This window comes from Tenrec ecaudatus, chromosome 7 (assembly GCF_050624435.1).
Source record: "Tenrec ecaudatus isolate mTenEca1 chromosome 7, mTenEca1.hap1, whole genome shotgun sequence".
NCBI lineage: Eukaryota > Metazoa > Chordata > Mammalia > Afrosoricida > Tenrecidae > Tenrec > Tenrec ecaudatus.
In genome coordinates, this window is record NC_134536.1 from 38267144 (window position 1) to 38294568 (window position 27425).

Here is a 27425-nt window from a genome sequence, read left to right on the forward strand (position 1 = left end):
ATTGCCTACTGATACATGAGATTAGACAGTTCCTTAAGAGATAGCTATACAGAAATGGTAGAGGTATCATCATAAATAGATAAAACACTACTGTGGTACTCATTAGGAAACATTTCTCAATTTTAAGAAATACTAAAAGCAAAAGTAAATTATTTTGGCAGGTCATAGGTCTTGGTTTAGATACAGAACCGTGATTCTTGGTGGAGTGATCCTTATCTGGTAGACTAGCTGGTCTCTCCAGATTTCTTCTAGACCTATGTAACTGTAATTTAAAGATTAAAGCATAGCAGGAGATCTAGCCAGCTTAACTCTAAATGTAATATCATACACTATGAGTTGTTATGCAGCCACCTTCATAGTGTGGGTTTTGGATGAGTCTGAATGGCATGATTTCTCTGTCTTTGGAAGGCTGAGGTTTCTTCCTGTCTGGAAGTTTGTTCAAGCATGAGTCCGCTGATTCAGGGAGTGATTGTGGTCGGGGAGGGGTGCTGTGTAAAAAGGAAGTCATTTCTCTCAACAGCCTTGTTTGTGTTTTTAAAAACCATTTCAGTTTATGTCTTGCTTCCATTCCCATGCCCAGCCCTCCCAAAGTAAATAGATGACAAGTGGTGGTCGGGTGGTGGTGATGCAGGCAGCGGTGATGTGGGGGTGGAAATGGAGGTGGAGGAAGGAAAGAGATTTCTCTAGGGCTAGAAGGATTTTCAAAGAACCCAAAATGTAATTTGGAAATAAACCCAAGTGCCCAAACCGGATGGAATTTGCAGCATCAAGATTAGTCCAATTTATAAGTACAGGCTCCTAGAAACTCCACTTACTGATTCTACAATTACCAAACAATGATGGGCATTCTTATATTAAATTACAGCCAAATCCATCTTCAAGGATAAATGCATGGCATATCAATATACATGTATGCACTTGCTCATTCACTTCATCCACCCATCTGCCCAACCCCACCCACTGGCAGAGAAAGTGCGTTTTCACATGCACAGTGAATTCATGATTTTCTGATACTGTGCAGAAGAACAGGTGCTGAGCTCCCTTCATCTCAACCATGGCACTAAAAACCCTGAGAAACTTTAAAAGGTAAACGTGCTAAAAAATTTTTTTCACTGTAGCAGAAAAATAATCCAATAATTAGCATCTTCCTTCTTTCTAAGTCTTCTCCCCAAAGCCCAGTGAGCTCACTTGGATAAGTATGTTCTCTCTCTCTCTCTCTCTCTCTCTCTCTCTCTCTGCTAACAAGAATGGATGAAGATCTTTGAATCAATAACAATGAAATTCACAAAAAGTTTTTCTTATGTACCTGTCCAACTGCTTAACTGAAAATACCAATAACATGTGGTGTCCACTATGTAAAAGTAAGTAATTCTGCTGTCTTAAAGCACATCTATATGAGCAACACTTGTTCAGAATTTGTTTTACGACATACCAGTGACAGCAAAATTAAAAGGAAAGGCAATATTACTATTCAATTTTGTGCTGGAAGTCTTAGCTAGTATATAAGGCAAGAAAGGGAAATTAAGACATCCAAAAGGCAGAGAAGTAAAACCCTCTTGCTTTGCAGGTTATATTATCCTATGCACAGAAAATTAAAAAGATGTGGCATTAAAATTATTGGAACTAGTTTGAAATTTCAGTCAAGTGGCAGGGTACAAGACCAACATACAAATATAATTGAATTTTTTACAATAACAGAGAGAGACATGAAGAGGAAATAAAGAAAATTAGACCATTTACAAAAGTCACTCAAAGAAGAAAATACTAAGGAATTAAACCTAACCAAAGAAACAAAAGAGCGAAATCAAGTAAACTACCAAATACTACTACAAAAACAAAACAAAAGAGACCAATATAAATAGGTAACAAAAATCATGACCATGGATAGGAAAACTTAATATTATGCAAATATCAATATTACCCAGAGTGATCCAGAATTTGACATTGTTCTTTAAAAATATGGAAAAACATCACCAACTATTTATGGCGGGTGGGGGGGGGTGAACAAGAATACCCCCAAGATAAGCAAAGGACTACTAAAGAAGAACAAAGCAGGAGCCCTCTCACATCCCAATCCTAAAACCTATTACATAATTATGGTAGTCAAAACAGCCTGATACTCCAGAGGAAAACAAGAATCCTTACAATTGAGCAAATAGGTAAGAATGATAGAGGGAGAAAAGATTGAATTGTCAAGGTTTCCTGTCTTGCTTGAATCCACAATGAATGCTCATGGAAGCAGCAGTCAAGAGATCAATAGATACATTGCACTGAGTAAATCTGCTGCATAAGACCTGTTTAAAGCATTGAAAAGCAAGAGCAACAATGTTACTTTGAGGACTAAAGTGTGCCTGATAGAAGGCATAATGTTTTTCAATCACCTTATATGCATGTGAAAGTTGCGCATCAATAAGAAAGACTGAAGAAGAATCAATGCATTTTGATTGTGGTCTGGTGAAGAATACTGAAAGTACCATGAACTGCTAAATGAGCAAAAAATCTGTCTTGGAAGAAGTACAGCCAGTAAAACAAAAAAAGAAGCGAAACTAGAATGTTCCTTAGAAGCAAGGATGGGAAGATTTCCTCTCAGGAACTTTGGACATGTCAGGAGCGACCAGTCCCTGAGAAAGGCATCATGCTTGGTAAAGGAAAAGGGCAGAGAAAAAGACAAAGACCCTCCATGGGAAGGATGGACAACAATGGGCTCAAACATAAGAACAGCCGTGAGGATGGTGCAGGACCTCCGATGTTGCTCCATCACACATAGCGTCCCCTGTGAGTCAGAACTGACTCGCCAGCACCTAGCAATGAATCAGGAAAGTAAAAATGTAATTAAACATGAGGGTCTGTGGAAAGCCTCAACGTATCTTCTCCTAAAAAACGTACAATTACAAAGATAAAAATTAAAATCGTTAGAGGAGAAGCCTAGTAGATACCAACTTAACCAACGGATCAAAGTCAACATCAAAAGTCATAAGAAAAGCTGACCTCATGAGCTTCCAGACATAAAATCCTGAGGACTCACTATGAACTGTTCCTGCCAAATGCAGGACTTAACTCTAATCATGAAAGTCTACAACATAAGTGGCCTGAGCACTTTGGGACCAAGGAGAAAAAACACACAACCACACATTTAATGAAGTGAATATATATTTTACATTCAAGACCAGAACAAATTATTATAAAGGAAATTGTTGAAAATTTTAAAGAAAAAAATTAATCTGACATTAGGATAATAAGGTTGGTAATTTGAACCATCTGATGTTCTGTGGGAGCTGTTATGACAAGCAGCCAGCTTTCATGAAGATCAGTCTTGAAAACCTTAAGGGACAGTTTGACTTTGTCCTACAGAATCAATATGAGTCAGATTTGAGGTTTAGGTTTTTAAAAAATCATTTTATTGGGGACTCTTACAGCTCTTTTTACAATCCATACATATATCCATGTGTCAGGCACTTTTGTACATATGTTGCCATCATCATTTTCAAAACATTTTCTTTCTACTTGAGTCCTTGGTATCCCCTCCCCTCTCCCTCCCTCATGAACCCTTGATAATTTATAAATTAATATATTTTTCATTTCTTACACCAACCACTGTCTCCCTTCACCCACTTTTCTTTTGTCGGTCCCCCAGGGAGGGGGCTATATGTCAATCATTGTGATTGGTTCCCCCATCTTCGCCCACCTTCCCCTGACCCTCCTGGTATTGCTACTCTCATTATTGGTCCTGAGGGATTTATCTGTCCTAGATTCCCTGTGTTGCGAACTCTTACCAGAGTCGGGGGTTTTGTATCAGCTTCTAATTCCCTGACTGGGGTTGCGTGAATTAAATCCCTGACTGGGGTTGTGTGTATGTTAGGAAACACGTACTGAAGTCTGGAAGAAAAAAGGACATGGTGATTGCAGTGTTGAGAAAACAGCTCATGGACCATATTTGATCTCCTCTGGTGAAACAAGGGGACAAGGAGACTCCATCTCCATTTCTGCCCAAGGCTCATTACCACAAGGCAGAGGTCAGACATGCCCCCAGCGGCCAGTCTTCTTTTTCCATATTCTCAGCCTACTGTTCCTCCCTGGCACACTGCTTCTTTTCTCTCCCGGGTTCAGTAATCCATTGCAATGGCCGAACAAAGCGCATAGACAATATTCACGACGATAGGGGTTTTTAAAGGAAGGTAACATGTTATTATAAGTCAAGTGCAGGAAACAGTTAAGGAAACAGTCTTTGGTCGACATCAGTGCCTCTGCTCAGCCAGCGTCCAAGTCTTTCTCTGATCCTCAAACTCTCAGCCACTTGGTCCCTAGACCTCTGCTGGACAGGAGCAGGACGCCTCCCACGCCCCCGGCTCACAGTCTCCTAGTGTTGGTGCTGTGCCTCTACTCTGTCTCATGGGCTTCTTGCCTTGGCCTCTGTTGCCTCTGCCACTTCACGGAGGGATATTGAATATTGTCTGCTGGTGGCTTTTCTTCCCTGATGGTCCCAGGAATTCGCTTTGGTCCTGCTTTTGAGATTGCTCTCTTACAGGCAGGGGAGTGGCAAGCAAAATGGCCCAGTCCCCTCTCCTAGTGTTTTACACCATCTGGTGGGACTGACAGGGAAGTGGAGAGGAGAGCCACTTTAAGAAATTCCCCTCGACCGCCGTTGAGCAGCTCTTTGTGGCGCAAGGTCCCTGTATTCCGTTCATCTTCATTGGGTGCTTCACACGCCATTCAGGATTTCAAAATTACAACCGAACACCAGGACTTTCTTTTGGTTTTTCAACCTCAGATATGCTGAACATGTGTTTTCCTTTTTGCCTTTCCAACTCTAAAATCTTGCACTTTGCATTAAAATATGTTGCCTTCTTAATCTGTCCTTTGAAATTTTCTGTTCAGTTCTTCTACTTCATTATTTCTTTTACTGTAGCTATTTTATGTTGAATAACAAGTTTCAGAACCTCTTCTGAAATCCACTTTGATATTTTCTGTCTTGTCTTTTTTTAATACACAGTCTGATTTTAATTTGAAAATTAAAAAGGGATCCATTTGAGAAATGAAGCCAGAATCCAGAACTATGCAGAAGGAGGAGGAGGTGGGTGCTCTTTGCCGCTCGCCAGACAGTTGCAAACCCTATCTTGTCTTTTTAATGACCTTTTGCTTTCTTCTTGTATGACGGTCTTCATGTTATCCTACAGCTAGTCGGGTCTTCTGACATTATTGTTCAATGTGTCAAACCTAATCCTGAGATGTTAACCTGTTAGTCAGTACAAAAGGGCATAACCTAAAAATTGTATTTCCTCCACACCTTACTATTAATTCCTTGTTCCTCTTTATTTAAGTGTTATGTAAACGAGCACTGACCTACAGCCCAACGGTCAAATTTAAGGTCTCCTGTGTGATTTTAATTACGATTTGTTGGAACACAGCCATGGCCATTCAATTGACATATTGTCTATATTTACCAGAGTCGAGTGGCTGCAATAAAGACTATATGGCCCAAAATACTTCCTATCTGGTCCCTTATAAGTACTATTGTAGAAAACATGCTGTTCTACCAGCTTCTTGTTCACTATATAGGTCTACTTCTTTCCATCTAAAGGGTGAAGCATTTCATTATGCATTTAAACAAATACCAGGATTTATTTAACCTGCCTCCTAAATTGTTTTCTCTGCTCTTTGCTCTTATAAAAGATATTTTCTTGCAGCTTGTACATCATTCAACAGATTAGCATCTTTAAGTTTTTGCACGTGAAATTGCTGAATGAAGTTTATGTACATAGATCCGGTTCTAAAAGCTCCTAAAGACTTTTCCCTGGAAAACATTTTCTCACAGAGCTGCGATGGAATTGACCCAATACCTACTTCTTTTGTTCTTTTTGTTTAGAAAATGTTACCCCACGGAAGACAGCTAAAGGGTATGAAGGAGATAAGAATTCTAATAGTCACATAGCTCAAATTCTATGCCAAAAAGTAAATTTAAAATAATGCATGCTCATAGAAATGAAAAATAAAGGAGTGGATAAATAAAAGTAAGGACCATAGAAAAGAAAATTTAATTTCTGATTCTTCTACAAGGAAAATAATTTGATCAAATTTGTGTTATTAAAATTTCAAAAAAAAAAACCCCTCACTGTCATTGAGCAGATTCTGATTCATAGTGAATCTATATCTTTTAGGCTAAATCAGGGTTTCAAATATGGGTAAATAAGTCTTTAGTTGCAAAATCTCAGAGACAGGCTGTGCTTTTTCCTGATAAAAGTCAAGTCCAGTAAGAAGCTCCACGTCACGAACCCGGGCAAGATGCGCATTCCATCTTTCTTCAACCCAAACAGCTTCAGGCTTTCCTTCCTAGAAAAGAAAACAGGCTTATTGTCTATAGGGCATGATTTCTCACAAAGAGAAAGATGTTTCATGATTTAAAAACTGTCCTTTTCCCTGTGATTTATATTGACTTATATCCTGATTTGATTGGGCTATGTTTAGAGTTTCTTAAAAAATTTTTTTTATGATTCATCTGAATTTTAAAAAATTGTTTTATTAGGAATGCATACAACTCTTATCACAATCCATACATACATCAATTGTGTAAAGCACATTTGTATATTTATTGCCCTCATTATTCTACAAACATTTGCTCTCCACTTAAGTACCTAGCATCAGGTCCTCATTTTTCCCCTCCCTCACCGCTCCTGCCTCCCTCATGAACCCTTGATAATTTATATATTATTATTTTGTCATATCTTGACCTGTCTGATGTCTCCCTTCATCCACTTTTCTGTTGTCCATCTCCCAGGGAGGAGGTCACATGTAGATCCTTGTAATCGGTTCCCCCTTTCTAACCCACCTTCCCACTACCCTCACAGTATCGCCACTAACACCACTGGTCCTGTGTTTCCAGTTCCTATTTGTACCAGTGTACATCCTCTGGGTTAGCCAGACTTGCAAGGTAGAATTGGGATCATAATAGTGGGTGGGGGCAGGGGAGGAAGCATTTAGAAACTAGAGGAAATTTGTATGTTTCATCGTTGCTACATTGCACCCTGACTGGCTTGTCTCCCTGAGACCCTTCTGTAAGGGGATATCCAGTGGCCAACAATTGGGCTTTGGGTCTCCACTCTGCACTCTCTCCCTCCCCCATTCACTATGGTCAGATTTTTTTGTTCTGATGATGCCTGATACCTGATCCCTTCGACACCCCGTGATCACGCAGACTGGTGTGTTTCTTCCATATGAGCTTTGTTGCTTCTGAGCTAGATGGCCGCTTGTTTGCCTTTAAGCCTTTAAGACCCCAGACACTATATCTTTTGATAGCTGGGCACCATCAGCTTTCATCACGACATTAGCTTATTCACCCACTTTGTCTTCAGCAGTTGTGCCGGGAAGGTGAGCATCATAGAATCCCAATTTAATAGAAGAAAATATTCTTGCATTGAGGGAGTACTTGAGTGGAGGTCCAATGTCCTTCTGCTACCTTAATACTAAACCTATAAATATATGCACATAGATCTATTTACCCATCCTCACATATAAATATATTTGTATATGTACATGTCTTTATCTAGACCTCTATAAATGCCCTTTGCCTCCCAGCTCTTTCCTCTATTTCCCTTGACTTTCTTCCTGTCCCACTATCATGCTCAATTCCCACCAGGGTTTCAGTAATTCCTCTTGGTTACATTATCCTTGATCATGCCCAACCAGGCCTGCCACACCATTCTCACCACCAATTTGGATCACTTGTTGTTTCCTTGTCCCTGGGTTTGTTCCTTCCCCCCCCCCGCCCACCTCCCCGTCTCCCATATCCCCCCGGAATTGTCAGTCCCGTTGATTTCTCCTCCAGATTGTTCATCCAGCCTATCTTATTTAGACAGACCTGTGGAGATAATAACATGCACAAAAAACAAGACAGAGAAAAACCAAGCAACAATATACAGCAAAACAACAACAACATACCAATGACAACAAAAAAACACAACAAGAAAGAAAAGTTTGTAGTTAGTTCAAGGATTATTTGTTGGCCTTTAGGAGTGTTTTCCAGTCCAGTCTGTTGGGGCACCATGCCCTGGCCCCAAAGTCCACCTTCAGCATTCCCTGGGGACTTTGTCACTCCTTTCTCTTGCTGTTCTGTTGCACCCCCTTAGTGTTTTGCCTCAGTGTGGCGGGATCAGGTGCAATTCCCACACTGTGTCTCTGGTGTTGTCTCCTGTAGGGTTATGGGCTAGTGAGGGGTGTCATGTCTCATAATGGGGCTAGCCATGTGCTCCTCTCTGTGGACTAGTTGCTCTAATTGGGAGCATCATCCTCAAGGCCTGGAGGGCCAGGCTGTGCTCCACTCTCTCCTCCTCCCCCTTCATCTGCTCCCGTGTGCTCTGATCAGATATGTCCCTCTCCCAGATTCAATGCCATCCTTTGAAATAAATTCTTCTGAGCTGAGGAGCAGGTGTCTCTTAGTAGTTGGGATTGTGGCCGGCCCCCTAGAGTTTCTATAATTAAGGAAGGGTCTGCTTCTTTATTTCTATACAAGTACATGCAATCACAAAGTCATGAAGTTTAGGCACTTTTATATATTTGTTAAATATATATACATATATACTTAAAGAAATAAAATGTAAAATATAAAGTTTAAGAACCCAAATGTTCCTCTATCCAGAACCAATCATGATCACAAATTGGCGTGTACCAATATGCTTTTTAAAAATGATTACTGCATGGTGATATGCAATGAACAAACAAAAACAAACCATTGCTGGTGAGTTAGTTCTGACAGATAATGACTCCATGTGTGACAGATCCATGGGGATCCTTCACTGAACTCTTCACAGAAGCACATCACCGGAACTTTTTCTTCAGACCCACTGGCCAGGTGTAAACTGCATCTTTAGGTTAGTAGTCAAATGCAAAATGTTTGTACTACCTAAGGATCCTCAATTTATACTACACCCAACCTCAGTTATTACATGGTTTGGGTCTTCCTTGTGACCGTTCTATGAGGGGATGTCCGATTGTCTGCAGATAGACTTTGGGTCTCTACTCTGCACTCCCCCTCATCCACATTGGTAAGATTTTTTTGTTCTGTGTCTTTGATGCTTGATACCTGATCCTGTTGGCAACTCATGATCACACAGGCTGGTGTGCTTCTTCCATGTGGGCTTTGTTGCTTCTCAGCTAGATGGCTATATCATCAAGCCTGTAAGACCCCAGACACTATATCTTTTGATAGCCGGGTACCAACAGCTTTCTTCAACACATTTGCTTATGGATCCATTTTGTCTTCAGTGATTGATCATGTTGGGAATGCCAGGTTATTATAACATGAAGATCAATCATCACGGAATGCCAGGTTATTAGAACAAGGTGTCCTTGTACCGAGGGAGTACTTGAGTAGAGACCCAATGTCTGCCTGCTACCTTAATACTAAACCTATAAATATATGTACATAGATCGATTTCCCTATCATTACATATAAATATATTTACATATGCCCATGCCTATATTTAGAACTCTATAAATGCCCTTTGCGTCCTAGTTCTTTCCTCTATTTCATTTTAATTTCCTCTTGTCCCACTATCATGTTTGGCCTTCATTTGGGTTTCAGTAATTCCTTTTAGTTACATTGCCCTTGATCAAGCCCCACCAGACATCCTATGCCCTCCTCGCCATCAATTTTAGATCACTTGTTGTTCCCTTGTCCCTAGGTTTGATAACACCCACTTCCTTTCTGCCACCTCCTCCTCTCTTGTGTCCCCCGCACAGAACCATTGATCCCTTTGTTTTTTCCCCTGGATTATTTATCCTGTCTATGTTCTCTCAATAGACATAGAGAGACACTAATAAGCACAAAAACAAGACAAGAAAAACAAAAACCCAAAATGACAAAAACAAACAAACAATAAAACAATGACAAAAAAGAAAAACAAAAGCCTACAAACAGTTCCAGGTCAGTTTGTTGACCTCTAGGAGTGTTTTCCGGTCAAGTGTGATAGTGTGCCATTCCCTGGATATTGCCAGTTTTCAATTAAATGTTACCAAAGTAAAAAAGCCAAATTAATAAAAGTCCATTAGATGAGCATTTTTGTTTTGTTTTGCTTTTAGTAGCTCTCCTTTGACTTTAGCTCAGTGGCTTACTTGTTTTTAACTGTCCAGGCTTACATTAGGCAATCATTGCTTGAGCCCAGGAACTGAAAGAGGAAATTACTCTTGGTTCTTAACCACTCAGACATTTCTTTGTGTGAGATTCATGAAGGGAGTTAACTCTTTTTGAAACACATAAATATGCAGTGTGCAAATCTGGAATCATACAGCAGATGAGAATCCAGTTCAAAGTCCTTTTCGTCTTGCCTTTCACATTTTCATAGCATTTGATTATTTGATCTCCCCCTCCCCCCACCCCCAAGAAGTTTTCTCCCACTTGGCTTCCCCAACAACTTTCCTCTGGCTTATTTGGGATCCATTCAACTAAATGTCTAGTGAATATCTGTATTCTTCTAAAGATGCAGCTAAATGGCCCCACAATACAACCCAGTAACTTTCCCTACACTGAGGTGGCAATTAAATGATTTACAATCAGGCAAGTCACAGGCACTAATAAATTCTCAACAGAAGCCAATTGTAGCCAATCTAGCTCTGGTGGTATAGTGGTTATGTGGTTGGCTGAGATACTCAAGGTTAGCAGTTTGAAATCAGCAGCCTCTCCAAGGGAGAAAGATGCGGCTTTCTACTTTCCTGTAAACAGTTACAGTCTGAGAAACTCAAAGGACAGTTCACACCTACATCCTTCAAGTTCAAACCTTAGCTTCAGCATGCAGCTGAAGGAACTTCTGCAAGCACGGTCTGTTCTTGTCTTCTACCACTTTTTTCTTTTTTTCCTGAAATCCGAACCACATTGGTTAAAATCCATGCCTGATTTATCTGCGCCCATTTCATTTTACAGAGCGTAGTGAAAGGACTCAGGCTGCTGAACGCCTAAAAGGATATAGCTGAATCATAATGTGGCCTAGAACCTGTCTTAATCTCCAGTCCCTTTAATTCCTATCAGATGACACTTTCTATGTGGGACCCCCATTTCCACAAGTTTGACATGCCTAAACTTAACTCTTCTATTAACCCGCCAAAATAATTCTCATATCTAACTTCCCTCTTTGTCTTTTCCCCAAATACTTACAATTAAAATGTCTGATTCATCCCTGAGCCTCTTTTTTTTTTTTTTTTTTTTAGGCTCCTGCATCCAATCTTCCCCTTTGTTCCTGCCTTTTAAGGAAATGCTTCCTCATCTCCTCAATTCAAACTGTATGCATCTTTCAAGGACCAACCCTACCCCCACCTTTCTGCATGAAACTTTCACTGGCCATACAAAATCCTAGAAGCGGCATTCGGCAGTTGATCCTACTTTGAGATATTATTTTATTTATTAAAATATTCTTGTCTTACATATGCCTTTATCTTACCTATATCCAAAATATATATGAACTCCTTCAGGACAAGGATTCCATGATGCATTTTAAAGAGTTTCTACCACGATCGTATATACTTAATACTAAAGATGCTTGGTGTATCTTCATTTGTTGAATGACTTCAGTAAAGCACAATTAAGCCAACAGGGCTTCAAAAAGTTCATGGAAAATGGAAGGAAAAGGTCATGGAATCTCCCCATGTACCTTTCGAAGCCCTCTTATATTTGCTTCTATAACAACATATGCAAGAGCCTTGGTGATGTAGTGGTTATGCATTGGGCTGGGATCTACATGGTCAGCAGTTTAAAACTAGGGAGAAAGACTGGGCTTTCTACTCCTGTAAGCAGTTACCATCTTGGAAACCCACGGGGGGCGAGGGGGGAGTGTTGCAATGAGTCAGCATCGACTCTATGATAGTGAGTTTGTTTTTCGTTTAGTAACACATATGCAAGTTGGAGTAACTACTTACATGTGATTTGCTTTGGCCCATAAGAGAGCTGAGGTGGTCTAAAACATGTTTTAAAATGAATGTCACGTGAACAAACTTAATTGCAGCCAGGAACCTGTAAATCAAACCTGTTGCCAGCAGGTCAATTCCTACTTACTGTGACCCCATGTGTCGCAGAACAGAGCTGCTCTGTCAGAGTTTCTTGAGCATAAACTTTACAGAAAGGGTGCCTGATCGTGCGACGGTTTGAGCACTGACTGCTACCCCAAGCTGGTAGTTCCAACGCACTAGTGTCTCCAGGAGGGAACAGGCCTGATGTCTGCTCTCCTAAAAGTTACAGCCCAGGACACGGGATGGGGCAGTCCAATGCCGTCAATAGGGCCATGAGTAGAATGAGTCAGTGACACACAACACCAACCACATCCTTATAGGACCACATCACCAACTATTTCCCACAGAGCTCGGGGGTGTGTTTGAATCATCAACCTTTAGGTTAGTAGTCATTCTGAAACCTCATGTTTCAAACTAATGCAGTGGTTATATTTAATATTCACCCAGTAGACATTTACTCTCTTGCTGCCATAAAATTAATGCACACACACACACACACACACACACACTGTGGGTTTCCAAGATTGTAACTGTTTACGGGAGTAGAAAACCCAGCCTTTCTCCCACAGAGCTGCTGGTGGTTTTGAACTGCTGAACATGTGGACTGCAGCCCAATGCAAAACCATTATACCAACAGGATCTTAACAGTTTGAAACTAGAATAAAAGATCAGTCGGATAGATAACAACTCTTTTCTTGTTAGTGAATGTGAACACAGTATGTATAATAAAACATCCAAGTTATACCTATATAGACACAGGTTCCTGCATAATTCACATTTCAATTGATATTGATTATATAGAGTGTGGCAGTTACATAAGCTGTTGTCTCCTTGAGCCTTACAAGTGAAGGGGTGAGTTTAGCCTGCCAATCAGGTGACAGCTTGATGACCTCATTTGGAGGTGCTAAAGAGATAAATAACTTGCTGGAGGCGGGAGGCAGGCTTATTCTCTGGGAGACATTGCAGCTGATAACACACATGGAGCTACAATAGTGCTCTGAACTGGAGGAGCCACATGGAGACCCTGCCAGCACTGAGATGCTTACACTACCACTGGATCCACAAGACTTCCCACCCATTGGCCTGTGATCTTCCTGCATTTGGTGGGCATCATTGCATGTGTTTCATGAGTCTGAAGAGGACTTTACAGACTGGTATCAGACACATGGGCTAATATCAAACTTACGGACTTGATCTGGGCTAGGCTGGGATTTTTTTAAATCTACAATTAGACTTTATATAAAGCTCTTTCTATATACATATGAGTCTACCTGGATTTGTGTTTCTAGTCTACCTGGACTAGAGATCAATCACCCAAGAAAAACTCAAAGCTGAAATCATTTCTGCACACCCCTACAAGAAACCCCTGCAAACATGCATTTTAGTCAGGGCTACTTCACTGAAAGCCCAGATGAGCTCGTAGAACCAGAGTCCCGGAGGAGTCAAGGGGTCTCTCATGAAGCATACTCACGGGGCAGCTCTCCTCGTTGGTAGGTCGGTGAGGGACGATAAAGGGCAGAACGTCCAGCTGGCCCGGGCAGTCGTTGGGAGTGTGGCTCTTGTTTTTGCAACTAGTCAGCATCACAAAGTAGTGTGTGGGGATGGGGACACTGGTGTTGGCCAGATATCTGCAAACATCATCGAAAGTGTTGACACTATTATACTTTGACTTCTAAGGAGACAAATGTGTTTATATATTTGCACAGAAGGGCCAGTTTGGAAAACAAAAATCTGAATAGGACATATAGCATCTCCTCACATAGGTCTAGACTTTAAGTAGCTATAGTCGAAGTGTCAATCTTAGTCCATTCTTAGTCATTTTAACATATGAAGAAATACTGGAATACAGAGCACAGTAGGGGTGTTATTCTCTGCTGTATATGAATATTTCCTAGTTTTGTGGAATTTATAATTTTTGTTAAAAGTATACATAGTAACACATATCTCCATTGAATAATTTCTACATATGCAATTTAGCAGCATTTTTTCTAGTAGTGCAACCATTCTCCTTTGTGAATGGCCCCTTCCCCGTTGAGATGAGCTGAGTGCCCCACTCCCCCTCCTAGCTGACCCTTTGAGATGTTTTAATTTTGATACCATTCAGGTGGTTCTTCCAAAGCGCAGACACGCGCTTCAAGGCAAACATCCTTTATTAAATAAACTAATTCACTGTATGTTTTAGAGAAGACTGCAGCATAGATTTTTGGCTCCAGGTTTAAATACTCTCCCAGCACAATAGGCTTGGAGGTTCATGTCACCTCAGTTGGAATCAACTTAATGCCAGTGAGGTTTTAGGGGGTTTATTGATTCTAACATGTCAGGAATTTATCAGCATTTAGTATTCTGCTTTGTACTTTCCCTATTTTGACCAGAATTCTTCTATAGAATGTTTGTTCAAAATATTCAGTAGTGGTAGCTACTGAATCATCCAGTTCTTCGGGTCTCATAACAAAGGAGGCGCTTGTTCACAGAAGCAAATAGCAACACATCCCGTTTCCTCCTCCTGTTCTTTCCCCTCCCTCTCCCTCTACTGCTCCAGGAGCAGACAAGCCAAGTGTTGCATCCTGGGTGGCCACTTGCAAGCTCTTAAGGCCCCAGGCATTAGACAATAATAATTAGGAAGTAAAACATGAGCCCTAAGAATTACGATAGTTCAATTCCCTTGGATGTGCCTAAACCTCCAAAGCAGAAAAGCAAACCCGAGCATATCTTTGGCTGTGTGCAGCAGCCTTTACACTTCTTAGTATTTCTCTGCCAGCCAGTCAGTTCTGACTCATAGCAAGCCTAAGGGGCAGAGCAGAACTGCCCTTTTAGGTTTGCAAGGCTGGAAAACTCATAGAACAAGAAGCCTCATTTTTCCCCCATGGAGCAGCTGGTGACTTCAAACCACTGACCTTGCTATGAGCAGTCCAGTGAGTAGCCACTAAAACCACTCCAGCTCCTGCTGGAAAGAGCAGGGACCGAGGTGGAAGGAGCCCAATTCTAACTGCTCACTTCCGTAACCTGCCTGGGTTTGTATTCTCCCTTTTCCACATACTGATTGTGGACCTTGCAAAAATTACACAACCTCAACTGACTCAACTTTAAATGGAGCTGAGAAGTGAACATTGGATTGTTTTGAGAATTCAGTGGAATATATGCCAGTGCTTAGCAATGTACAATCCCATAGGGAAGTTCTAAGTGTTTTTGTCTAGCGTTAGTAAATGCTGAAAGGTAAAAATCAGTAAACATTGAAGCAAGGGCCAGGAGAGGGCCTCAATGGTGATGGCATTAGAAAAAACAAACAAAGTGTGTTCCCTGATCTTTAATGCTTTGATGACGTCTCTCTAAAATCCTCTGTGATTTTGTTCAAAATTAATTCTCAGTAACTATTATGATTGGGTTTAGTATTAAGTTGTGTGAAGGGGCCTCAAATAAATTCATGAAAAAAGGAAATTAAGTGCAGAGTAGGGCCCCAAGGGCCATTTGTGGGCAACTGAACATCCCTTTACAGAAGGGTCACAAGGAGGAGATGAGCCAGTCAGGATGCAGTGTAGCAACCATGAAACACACAACTTTTCTCTAGTTCTTTAACACTTCCTCTCCCCGCCCCACCTCCTGCCACTATCATGATCCCAATTCTACCTTCCAAATCTGGCTAGACCAGAGGATGTACACTGGTACAGATGGGAACTGGAAACACAGGGAATCCAGGATGGATGATCCCTTCAGGATCAGTGGTGAGAGTGGCGATACCAGGAAGGTGGAAAGGGGGAACCAATGACAAGGATCTACATAAAACCTCCTCCCTGCAGGACGGACAACAGAAAAGTGGGTGAAGGGAGACATCAGAGAGTGTAAGATATGACAAAATAATAACAACTTATAAATTAGCAAGGGTGCATGCGGGGGGGGGGGGGCGGAACAGAGGAACTAATGCCAAGGACTCAGATAGAAGGCAAATGTTTTCAGAATGATGAGGGCAATGAATGTACAAATGTGATCGACACAATGGATGGATGTATTGATTGTGATAGGGATTGTCCAAGCCCCCAAGAAAATGATTTTTTTTAAGATAGTGGGATTTTCCCCACAAATGTTTGAAACCCCCCAGTTAGTTTAATAGAACTAGTATTCTGCTTGAAGCTTAGATTCTTCCGTTGGAGATGCTTTATGACGCGTCCAATCCTCTCAGATAATTCTCCTGTTTCTACTTCATTTCCCCACTTATTGTCAGCCTGGCTTTATCACTATTGAGAGCACTATCTTCTTACTTTTACAAAATCACATTTTGCTTTTCTTTCTTAGTTTAAAAGCTTGCCAGATAAGTTTTTTACTAAGTGTTTCTGTGGCATTTTTCTTTCGCCCGTTAATATTTTTGCCATAAAAGATTATGCTAGATGTCCAGAGTAGATAGAAGATAGTTAATAATAACATCCGTACAGGAATGCAATATGTAACATTTTGAATGCTGAACTTTTATTTTAAATATTGTTAAAAAAATGTCCCCTGCTGAATCAAAGAAAGCCTCTATGGTTCCATATTACTTACTTTGTAATTTCATCAGGCGCATCAAAATGGCCATCGTAATTATAATCAAATACTGGCCCACTAATCACATTTACTCCGTTTCTTTCTATAGCATGTCTTAGAAGAATAACCCGATGGAAGTAATGCCACATTTCTGAAAATGAAACAAGGAAGTGTTAAAAGTGTTTTCCTCTACCATACTGAAACATTTTCTATTAGACAGCACGTGTAGTTAGCGCGGCATCCTGCCTCAACAATTTGCAGTACGGTTGGGTAACTGAATAAAGCTTAAATCCAACGCAAATAAATAGCTGCACTGATAACCCTTTGGGATGCTGTTGTTGCCACAATCTGGACATTATAATTGAATATGGCTCAAATTCCTTCCCAGGGCTGAAGTGCTTTAGGGGCAGTGAGGGCTTGTTTACAATGGCCAGAATGCACATATTTACATTATTAACGATGACTCTCAGGACAAACATTAACCTTACATTTAGTTAAGTTGCGGGTAAATTTAACTTTGTGAATTATTCTCTAAATATTCTCTGTTGCTGTGTTGAGTCAGTTCTGACACATACTGACCCTATGCACAATAAAATAGTGCCCGATCCTGTACCATCCTCGTCATCTTTGCAGCCTGTAAGCCCAACATGGGAGTCACGGTATCAATCCATCTTACAGAGGGAGGGCCTTCCTTTACGCTCACCGATACTTCAACAGGCATAGCACCCTCCTCCAGGTCCCTTCTGATAACATGTCCAAAGTATGTGGATTCAGTCTCACCCTCCGTGCTTCTCATGTGCACTTTTACAGGAGATAAGGTCTGACTATCGCACATGTGAAGAGCGTCCTGACTATACTTCTTCCTAGACAGATTTGCCTGTTCCTCTGGCTATACATGCTATCTTCAGTCTTCTGTAAAAACACCGGAATTCAGAGGCATCACTCCTTTGAGCTTGCGTATTCATTGTCCAGCTTCCACGTGGGTAACTGGTGACAGAAGTGTCCATAGCTATGGGCAGGCACATATTAGTCCTCAACGGCCGCCTCTGTTTGCAGAGGCCATTCACCTTACCAAGGTCTTCCACAACAGGTGTCCCGATACAGTATGAACATATTACTTATTCTACATCCGCTACTGAATCGGACTAGAGTTTGTGGCAATTCCCTGTTTATGTAGTGCTGTAATTGTTTTAAATTATATTTAGCATAATTTTACTTGTGTGTGCTACTAATAATATTGTTTAAAATTTTCCACATTCTGTTGGATCGCCTTCTTTGAAATAGGAATGTTCATAATTCTCTTCCAGTTAGTTGACTAGGCAGCTGTCTCCCAAATTTCTTGGTGTCAATGAGTAAATGCTTCTAGCATTACATCTGTTTGATGAAATATTTCAATTCATATTCCCTCCATTCCTGGAACCTTGTTTTTTGCCAGTCTCTTCAATGTAGCTTGGGTATCTTCATTCAATGCCATCCATTCTTGATCACACGCTACTTTGTGAAATAGTTGAATATTGGCTGCGGTAGTTGCATAATCTGGTGTCAACTTGCGAAGGGGTGGAGTCTGACCTGTTAATCAGGCCACAGCTTGATGACCTCATTTGGAGGCATGACGGAGATAAATAGCTTACTGGCGCCCAGATACACACAGACTTTCTACTTTGTCTTCCTGCTGACAAGACACATGGAGCTACACTAGAGCCCTGGAGCTGGAGGCGCCATGTGGTGACCCCTGCTAGTGTTGAGATGCTTCCACTGCCCCTGGATCCACACAACTTTACACCCAGTGATCTTTAAAGTTCACCCAGTGAACTTTACACTGCATTTGCCATTATTGCATGTGCTACCTGACTCTAAAGAGGAATTTGTGGACTAATATCAGACATATGGGCCATTATCAGACTCATGGACTTGATCTGGACTGGGCTGGGATGTTTTCTCAGTATGCAGTTGCTCTTTTATATAAAACTCTTTCTTATATGCATATGGATATCTCTGGATTTGTTTTTCTAGTCAACCCGGACTAAGACAGTCACTGACTCTTCTTGGCACAGTGGTTCTGTGCATTCCTTTCATCTTTTTTTGATGTTTCCTGCGTCACACAATATTTTGCTCATACCCAGTCATGGTGTAGATTTGGACTCACAGCAACCTGTATAGAATGGAGTAGAACTACTCTAGAGGGTTTCCAAGACTGTAAAGTTTCACATATACTGCCTCTCTCTCCCATGGGGAACTGGTGCGTGCCAGCTCCCAACCTTTCAATTACCAGCACCGTTCATAACCCACAGCATAGCCAGGGCTCCTTACTTTGCCCATGGCAACTTCAGCATTGCAACTTGAGCTTTGACATTTTTCATTAATTCATCCATCTTGAGCTATTCCAGCATTTTCCCTTTTGCTTTTTTAAACTCCAGATCTTTATACATTTCATACTAATATTTTGTCTCTTCAAGTCACCTTTAAAAATCTTCTGTTAAGTTATTTTGCTTCTTACCCTCTCATTGGCCACGCTACATTCAAGAGCAAATTTCAGAGTCCCTTCTCATATCCTGAGTTAGTTTATTGTGCCAACCTAGCAGATAAACACAAGTGGGTTTAATTGAAAGGTGGAGGGATAAATGGCTCAGTGAGCCTTGCCTTTCGAGTTCTCGGGTCTCTTGCTTTCTGATGGTCAGACCAGGGTGCAGCTGACTTAGCAGTTCCTTGCTTCAGCTTGCAAGGCTGACTTTCCGCAAGACATCCCCAAGGAGAAGCCACATGGACCTACCCTGATGCAGCCCTGGGTGCTAGAGCAGCCATGTGGAGACCCCTGCCAGCACTGAGATGCTTACACATTCACTGACTCAGCTTTCCTCCTGCAGTCAACATCATTGCATCTGTTTTGTGAGATGCAAGAGGGCTTTGTGCATTGGTGTTAAGACATATGGGTAAATGGGTTAATGTTAAACTTGTGGGCTTGGGCAGCACTGAGTTGGGATGTTTTCTTGATGCGTACTTAATCTTTATATAAAACTCTCTCATACACGAGTTGCTGTGGATTTGTTTCTCCAAAGTACCCAGACTAACACATATCCGTTCTAGTTTTGTCTTTTATTACTCTTTTTTTATTGATGTCCATGATGTCATCCCACAGCTTGTCTGGTCCCTGGTGTTAGTGCTCAGTGCATCTATTCTTGAGATGGTCTCTAAATTCAGGTGGGATACACTCAAAGTTTACTTGACCTCTCATGGACTTGTTTTAATTTTGTTATCTTCAGCTTGAATTTATTGGCACATGAATAACTGATAGTATGCTTCCCAGTCAGCCCCCAGTTTTGCTCTGACTGATGACATCGAGCTTCTCTTTCCACAGAGTGAGTCAATTTGATCCTTGTGTATTCGAACCAGTGAGGCGAGCATAGCCACAACTTATGTTGTTGGAAAAGGGTAGTTGCAATGACTTGGTCTTTCAAAGTTATACCATTTGCTCTTTACCATCATTTCTATCACCAAGGCTGTATTTTCTAACTACTAATGTTAATCACCACTACTTAACAAAACATCTTGATGGAATGCTTGGTCAATTCCATGCTAAAGAGTTGACTAAAACCCTCCATTTCTTTATCTCTGGCATCAGTGGTTGAGTAATTTTGAATAAGGTATACTAAAAGGAAACTCCCCTATCCTTAGGACAATGTGTTGTCTTGTAGGCTAGATCTTGGAACATTCTTCTTGATGATGAACGCGACACCATCCCTCTTCCTCAAGGCATTTCCGCCCTCATAGAACACACGCTTGTCTGAGTCAAAATGGCCAATGGCCGTCCATTTCCGCTCACGGATGCCCAGTATATTGCTCTTCAAGCACGCCATTTCATTCTTAAAAACTTCCCATTTTCCTTCATTTGCATTTCACACATTTTAGATTCTGAATATTAATGGTTGTTTTCAGCTATTTCTTCTGATTATGAGTTATTCCACCTCATTAAAGTCAACTCTACTGTATTTTCAGTGCTCAGTCTGAGGGACCAGTGTGCTGGCCTTACAGAAGACAATGCCCTACTGCCATTTTAAGGTCCTCCCCAGCCAAGTTTTTCCAGAAGGAGATCACTTTGATCTCCTTAGTCTGTCTGAGTCTGGAAGCTCCACTGAAACCTGTCCACCATGGGTGACCCTGCTGGTATTTTAAATGCCAGTGGCACAGCTTCCAGCACCACAGGAACATGCAGGCCACTTCTGTACAACACATATAGACCCACAAAGATCAGTGGAATCAAAAGATTAAAAATAAATGATCAGAACTTCAGCACGTCTGAAAAGTTGAAATACCTTAAAAACCAAACAACCAACAAAAACCCAACTATGTTATGGATTCTTCCTGTTCCTATAGTTAAAACATTGAAGCAAAATAACTTTGGGGAACAAAATGATTGGGAACAAATTTCAATGAAAGATGTGTTTGATTTAGAATTTCAGGGAATCATTTAGCCATCTAAATGATGATAATCTGAACATATACTTACTTTTGAATTCTTCATACATAGGGACCAAGTTACTTGTAATTAAAGCATCATATTGACTATCAGAGGTTCTATTGTTTTCTGAAAAACAAGTTAATTTTATTTATTCCAACCATAAGAGAAAATGTGGTAGAGTGTATAGAGGCCTATTTCTACCACACACTAATGTAAAGGTATTAACACTCAAAATGCAGAGATCATAAGTACCTTTCATAATACCTGTGATCATCAGTTGAATCTTTCTTACACTGCCATCCAGTGGATGACAACTCATAGTGACCCTACTCGGCAGGGTCGAACTGCCCTGTGAGGTTCCATGACTGTAACTCTTTATGGGAGTAGAAAGCCCTGGCTATCTCCCATGGCGTGGCTAGTGGCTTCAAACTGTTGACCTTTCAGATCACAGCCCATCATGTAAACACTAAGATCAGTTGCCTTGTGACCCAGAAAGATATATCTGTGTCCTAATTCCTGGTATCTGTCAACCTGACTTCATTTAGAAATAAATGAAGCAGATGCAATTAAATTAGGGTCTTAAGACAAGACCATCCTGTACTCAGGGTGGGCGCTGAATTACAAGCCTGGTGGTGTTATAAAAGGAGAGAAGAGGAGAAACATAGAGCAGAAGAAGGTCATGTGAACAGGTAGGCAGCACCTGCAGCCATACAGATGCAAGTCAAGTCATGACTGCAGCCCCTGAGAGAGACAAGGAAGGAGTCTCCCTTAGAGACCTCTGAGAAAGCACAGCCCACTGACACCTTGACTTCGGACTTGTGGTCTCTAGTACTGTGAAAGAACACATTTCTGTGACTTTCAACAACCAAGTCGATGGAACTTTGTTGCAGAAGCCCTGGAAAATGTATACAATACCAGATACGAACACATAGCTATTTTTTTATATAGCATGTATTTTATTAAATTTTTACTAATATATCCTCATATTACAAAAGCAATTTAGTGAAAGAACCTTCTTTTTGAATCATCTGTTAACACACAGCTATACATTAAAAAATCCTCATCTGATAACAAAAAGACAAAACAACAAAAATATTTTCCTTTCTTTCAGGTGGACGTTGAAGTGGACCTAATTCGATTTTCTTTTTAAAAATCTCCAAAGAGAAAAGCAGATTACTTGTAAATAAAACGAGTGTCACAGTGGTTGATCACACTACTGGTCTCCGGTACCGTTTTCTGTTTTCTGCTGCTTTGACGCAGGCTCGTCTTTGTCTGCTGCTTCTCTTGCTCTTCCCACTGGCCCGGCTGCATCGCCACCATGTTCATCGCATTCATCCTTACTGTCAAATTTCGTTTTCTTGCCCTGAAATGGTACTTTTCCTTTAGCCGACCAGCCGGGGCGACTTTATTTCCCTTTCCCTTAAATTCGCGACCTTTCAACTTCCATTTGTTCAGGGATTCTTGTTGGTCTTCCATGATTTTTTTCAATGCTGCTTTCGCCGCCTCTCCCTCTAGGACTTCCCACACCACGTCTCTGTTTCTGAGTTGTAGGTTATTGGTACTCGCATCTTTGGCTTTATCCAGCACTTCTTTAACCTTTTCTTTAAATAGAATGACTCCCTCTTTGGCGCCTCGGACAAAGTCTATCCACTAGATTTCCCCATGACTTGCAAAAAGGATGTGCAAATCTTCTCTGCAGGTCTGGTCTTCTAAGTCCCTGAGACCTTCCGCAAGCAGCCCATCTTTTCTTCTAGAGACGTCATTTCAGCATCTTCCGCTAACTTCTGTTTTTCTTCTTGCTCTTGTTTAGCTCGTAGTTTAGCCTCCACTTTATTGTGCTTTCTTCATTCGTTTTTGCAAAGTAGTCGTCCTTGAAAAGTATTAGAAGGTCTGTGTCTTTATACTTCTGGCCAGTGGTCTCCACGCACTTCTTAGCACATTCAATTCTCTCAGACACACCAACATTGACCCCTTACCTGCTCTGTGCGTGGGTCTTCTCATTCGAATGTTTAGTGTCTCACCTGTGCCTTCCAACCATTCTCTGATGTCATCGCGGGTGGCGTCAGTCAGTCGGGAAGCCTTTCATATATACAGATCTGTTTTTTACGTCATTTTTGTACTCATCGGTCACTTTGGGAGGGGTTTGCTTGGAGATCTTCACTGATTTCCATGGGCTCTACCTTTGACTTGCTCAGTGCTTCTACTGTGACATTGAAGTCTGTTGTCAGACGGTTCAACCTCAATCTGATGACAGATTTTGGCTTCCAGCGCAGCCATCTTTTCACTGTCACCATTTTCGGCCATTGTGGTTATCTGAAAATTTTCCTGGAGGGTTCTGGCCGCGCAGAGGCGCTCCCCTGGGTGAGCAGCGACGGCAACAACACCCCCACTGCCAAGAGCCGCAGGCCGGCCCAACGCGCTCAGAGAAGACGGGAAAGATGGGAGCCCCACATAGCTATTTAATGTGCACACAATAATGTCCTTCTAAATCATTCTATGCCAAAATAAAATTTCCTGGAAAAAATGAGGTTTGGGGTTTGTGTTTTGTTTTAAAACTCAGTACAGATGGCTAGCATTACAAAGGGTTCACTCTGAGACCCGATGAGGAGCAGGCTTCCAGCCCAGTGAGTGTTGACGTGTGTGCTCGGAGTCCAGGCTGCCCTGGCTGGAGCCCAGCTCTCTGCTCCCCAGCCCCACCACTTCAGCAAAGGCCCGGTCGTCCATGTTTTGCTCGTCTTGTTGAGAATATTGAAAGTTGCAAACCTATGAAAGCTTATTATAATACTTTTTATGTTTAAACTAGCCTTGAGGAGGTCTCTTCACTTCTACTTAAATCAGAGATGTAGCTGAACACCAAGAAACAAGAGGAAATAAGCATTTTATTTTTCACATGGAGTTCAAGACACTCAGGGCCCAACAAACCTTTTCTACTTACACTAAGCCCCGAAATTTGGACAGCCAGTCAATATAACAGTACCTCTGTTTCAGATAAATATAAGAATTTGCATCAGTGGAGTTTCTGTCAAAGAGTCAGAAGGGAGTTTTATTTTATCCTTAATATTTTCTTGAGAGGAAAGTTACTTAGTCATTCATTTCATTTCGCTATCAAGGTAAAACATTTGAATATCAGCCAATATCTGATGGTCTAACAAATGCAACTGTAATCTTTATCAACAAAGTGTTTCAACTAATCCTAGCATTTCCAAACATTTAGTAGCTCTAATTACATCTAGACACTTAAGTACCCATTTGTCTATTCTAATTCTGGGTTAGAAATTTTAACTGAATTCTAATCATCTTTCTTTAAGCCACTTTCCTTCACTATAAATCTCTGAATCTCTAACTTAGAAGTTTCCCAGTTGACTATATTTGGTCACAGCTTGAAGAAAAATGAAACAAAATATTATTTTGGGGAAAAAAATTCCCAGAATCTGAAATCCTTACAAATCTCTTGGGCAGGTTAATGAAAAGGAGACTTGCTGCTAAGCAGGGACGAGACCAGAATTCTAGGAAAATCACACTAGCTCCAAATGTCCCAGAGAGAAAGGCTTTCTAAAACAGAAAACTTTAGTTGCTTCATGTACAGTTTAAAACTGCTGGAGCCCCAGGGTCAGTGAGTGAGAGGCCAGAGTCTGGCCTGAGGGCTTTTCCCACGCACAGCTGTGTTCTGCGTGCAGGCCTCTTGGGCCAGTCGCCAGAGGGGCGTGGGGGGTTGGGAGGGGATGTAGTTTTTTTAGATGCCTATGTCCCTCTCCAAGGCCTTCAGTTTTAAAATTAGATTTAAACCTGCCGAACTCTCGGAACATCTGGGTCATATTAGAGCGGATCTGTGGTTACGCTGCACAATTTATTAGACTTTATTATAGCTGGTGGACTGCTTCTAGCCAGTCCACAACCACTCGAAGCCACCTAAACAGCTGGTTTAGCCCAAGCAGGTAGTTTGGGTCGGGAATATATGTTTAAGGCACATGCCCACATCCAGCTGATGAGGGCTTTCTAAGCTATTGCTCTAAAAAAGAGTTATACCAACCAGGAGGGTAGAGGAAGCCGTGGGTGACAGTCTTGTCTGCTAAGTAGAAGGAACAGTTTTGGCTCTCAGAAGCAGCGACCCTGACATCAGCCCGCAGACAGTCTGGGACAGGGGGAGGAAGAGGTTGTGTGTCTCCCTGTAGGAAAGAAAGAGAAGGAAAAAAAAAGTTATGCCCACATTCGTGGCTCACCCATTGCCTTATATGGGTTGTAATGTCCCTCGAGTGTTTTTCATCGACTCTTTTCCTATTTTCTTAGTGAATCAGGTCTACGTCAGCACGGGAAATGGATGTCTTCAGCAGTGTTTTGCTCTGTGGTTCCCTTCTGGTTAGAGGCACTGACAGGACAAATCAAGTACACCTTAGAAAGAAATGTTTTCAGAGTGGAGCCTGAATTGAGAGCAGGGCCATGACTGGGAGCTTGGGCTAACACCCAAATCCTTCTCCGGATCTAACGCCTATGTGGTGATATTCATGGTATTTGTAAATAAAAATGCACCGTAAAACATGAAGTATAAATCATATAAGACACACATTTAAAAAATACAGATACGAACTGTCTTCAGCTGAATCAGGACTTCTAACCAGCTTAAGATTAATTTTTTAAAATGCTCTTGTGGTTTGATCTTACCAATTGGGGAAATTAAATCAATTTGTAGTTGTGCTTAATCTTTATACAACAAAAGTTTTATACATTACAATTTTTATCTACTAAAATTTTCACATAAAAACTTTGTACATACATTTTTTCTAAGCCTAACACATGTTCTAAAATCTTATTTGCAATGGACTTATTCTCCAGGAGCATACTACAAAAAGTGCTACCTCACTAAAATGTTGGAAGTCATGCAGAATTCCCTGATGATTCTCTTTTAATTTAGCGTGTCACCATGGGTAAGTGGGCATTTTGATTTGCATTTGGATTTTTCCAAAGATATTTTTATTTACATTGTCTCTAACTACACACAGGACATAGTTGAAATAATTTTTTCAACAAGAAGTTGAAATTAAATTGGAATGATGGCTCTATTCACTGTCTTACACTCAAAGCAAAAATTCCCTCCAGTATCTCGAATGTCTGAAGTCAATTCACAAAATAAAAGGCACCTCCTGCACACTGAATGCGACATTGATAGGCAGGGAAGGTCCAAGCTGTGGTGTAGTCATTGTTCGGTGCCGTGACTGGGTTCCAACTCAGAGCGACCCTGTGTGTAACTGTGGTACAGAATGGGGAGCAACGGGGAGAAGCGGTGATTCTAAGAGAAGCGGCACAGGTTCTGCCTCCTTCACGTACTGCAGCGCTCAGTTGGGAAAACGCGGTAAAACCATTGGTTAAAACAGTAGATTGAGCACCTTGACTTTCACTCCCTTCTGGAATCCCACTGAAATGACAGCCATGATAGAGATACCAGAGAGTCAAGAAAAAATGTTCAAGAGCTGGAAAGCCAATCAACCGGTAGTGAGCTGACTCAGTCAATGAGTGTACTCAGAGCCTGCTCTTGGGGAAGCACAAGGAAGCAAATTGATGGGGTGGAACCCCAGTCGGGCTTTAGAACGTTGAGTCTCTGAAGGCAGAGGATGTGAACAGGGCTGGGAACAAGAGCACAGGTTAGCCTGTAAAAAGGAGCCGGACCGAAGGTTTACTCTCCGGAGAGGCTGCCAACATGAAAAGCACAAGGCACAGCTGGCTGAGAGCAAGAGAGCCATCTTGAAAACAGGGAAAGAAAATAAAAACCTCCATACTGAGTGAAAAAACTCCCCCAGGCTGATGGTCTCATGTCGGTTGCCACTCTCATACAATGGCTCCGATTAGAAGTGCCCTCCTTTTTGAAAAAAACTAAGCCAACTCACGCACAGAATTACAGCTACTGGCAGTGGGGAACCTGGGTCCCTTCTTGACTACGCTGTAGTAAAACCTTTCAGCTGGCAAACCTCCACCACGTGCTTCTCTAGGATCACGTGCCATGTGACGGGTGTGAAGAAAACGGAAAAGAAAAAGATTACGCAGGGAGCAGATGAAAACTATTTCAGAGACGTGAGAGTATATATGGCATCCAGGAAGAAGAAATACCAAGGAATAAAAAAGGGATAGAGGAAACAGAAAAATTATGGATATTTCGAAAATGTGATGGAAATAAAACATGCTATAAGATCTAAAAGATGAAGTTTCTGATAATTTTCACAAAGTGGAACAAAAGACATAGGTAGATAATTTAATGGAAACAATCCACGTGGGGCCCCTGCAAATGGATTATGGGGTTTCATTCACAGTGTTCTGCAAACCAGGTGCTTAGAACTTAAGCTCCAATAAAATTCCCAAGACTTGTATGAGCCCCCACTGAAATGATTTAGTAAAAAAATAATAAATAGATAGATAAAATTCCCTCCTCTGATCTTGGATTTTATTATTTACAAACTTTGGACCACACAGGCTGGTGCAT

At 41.3% G+C, this 27425-nt stretch overlaps 1 protein-coding gene and 1 pseudogene across 1 annotated transcript in view; both read right to left on the reverse strand.

Moving 5' to 3' along the window:
• Positions 1–3236: 3236 nt before the first annotated feature.
• Positions 3237–27425, reverse strand: part of ENPP3 (ectonucleotide pyrophosphatase/phosphodiesterase 3) — a 99055-nt gene continuing 74866 nt past the window's right edge. Inside the window, exons 21-25 of the mRNA XM_075554538.1 lie at positions 24987–25122; positions 21005–21082; positions 16519–16651; positions 13460–13616; positions 3237–6327 (exon numbers count right to left, since the gene is read on the reverse strand). Of these exons, the coding sequence (XP_075410653.1) occupies positions 6157–6327; positions 13460–13616; positions 16519–16651; positions 21005–21082; positions 24987–25122 (675 nt within the window). The 3' untranslated portion in view covers positions 3237–6156. The remainder of the gene's footprint in view (positions 6328–13459; positions 13617–16518; positions 16652–21004; positions 21083–24986; positions 25123–27425) is intronic.
• Positions 22080–23283, reverse strand: LOC142453329 (lupus La protein pseudogene; annotated as a pseudogene).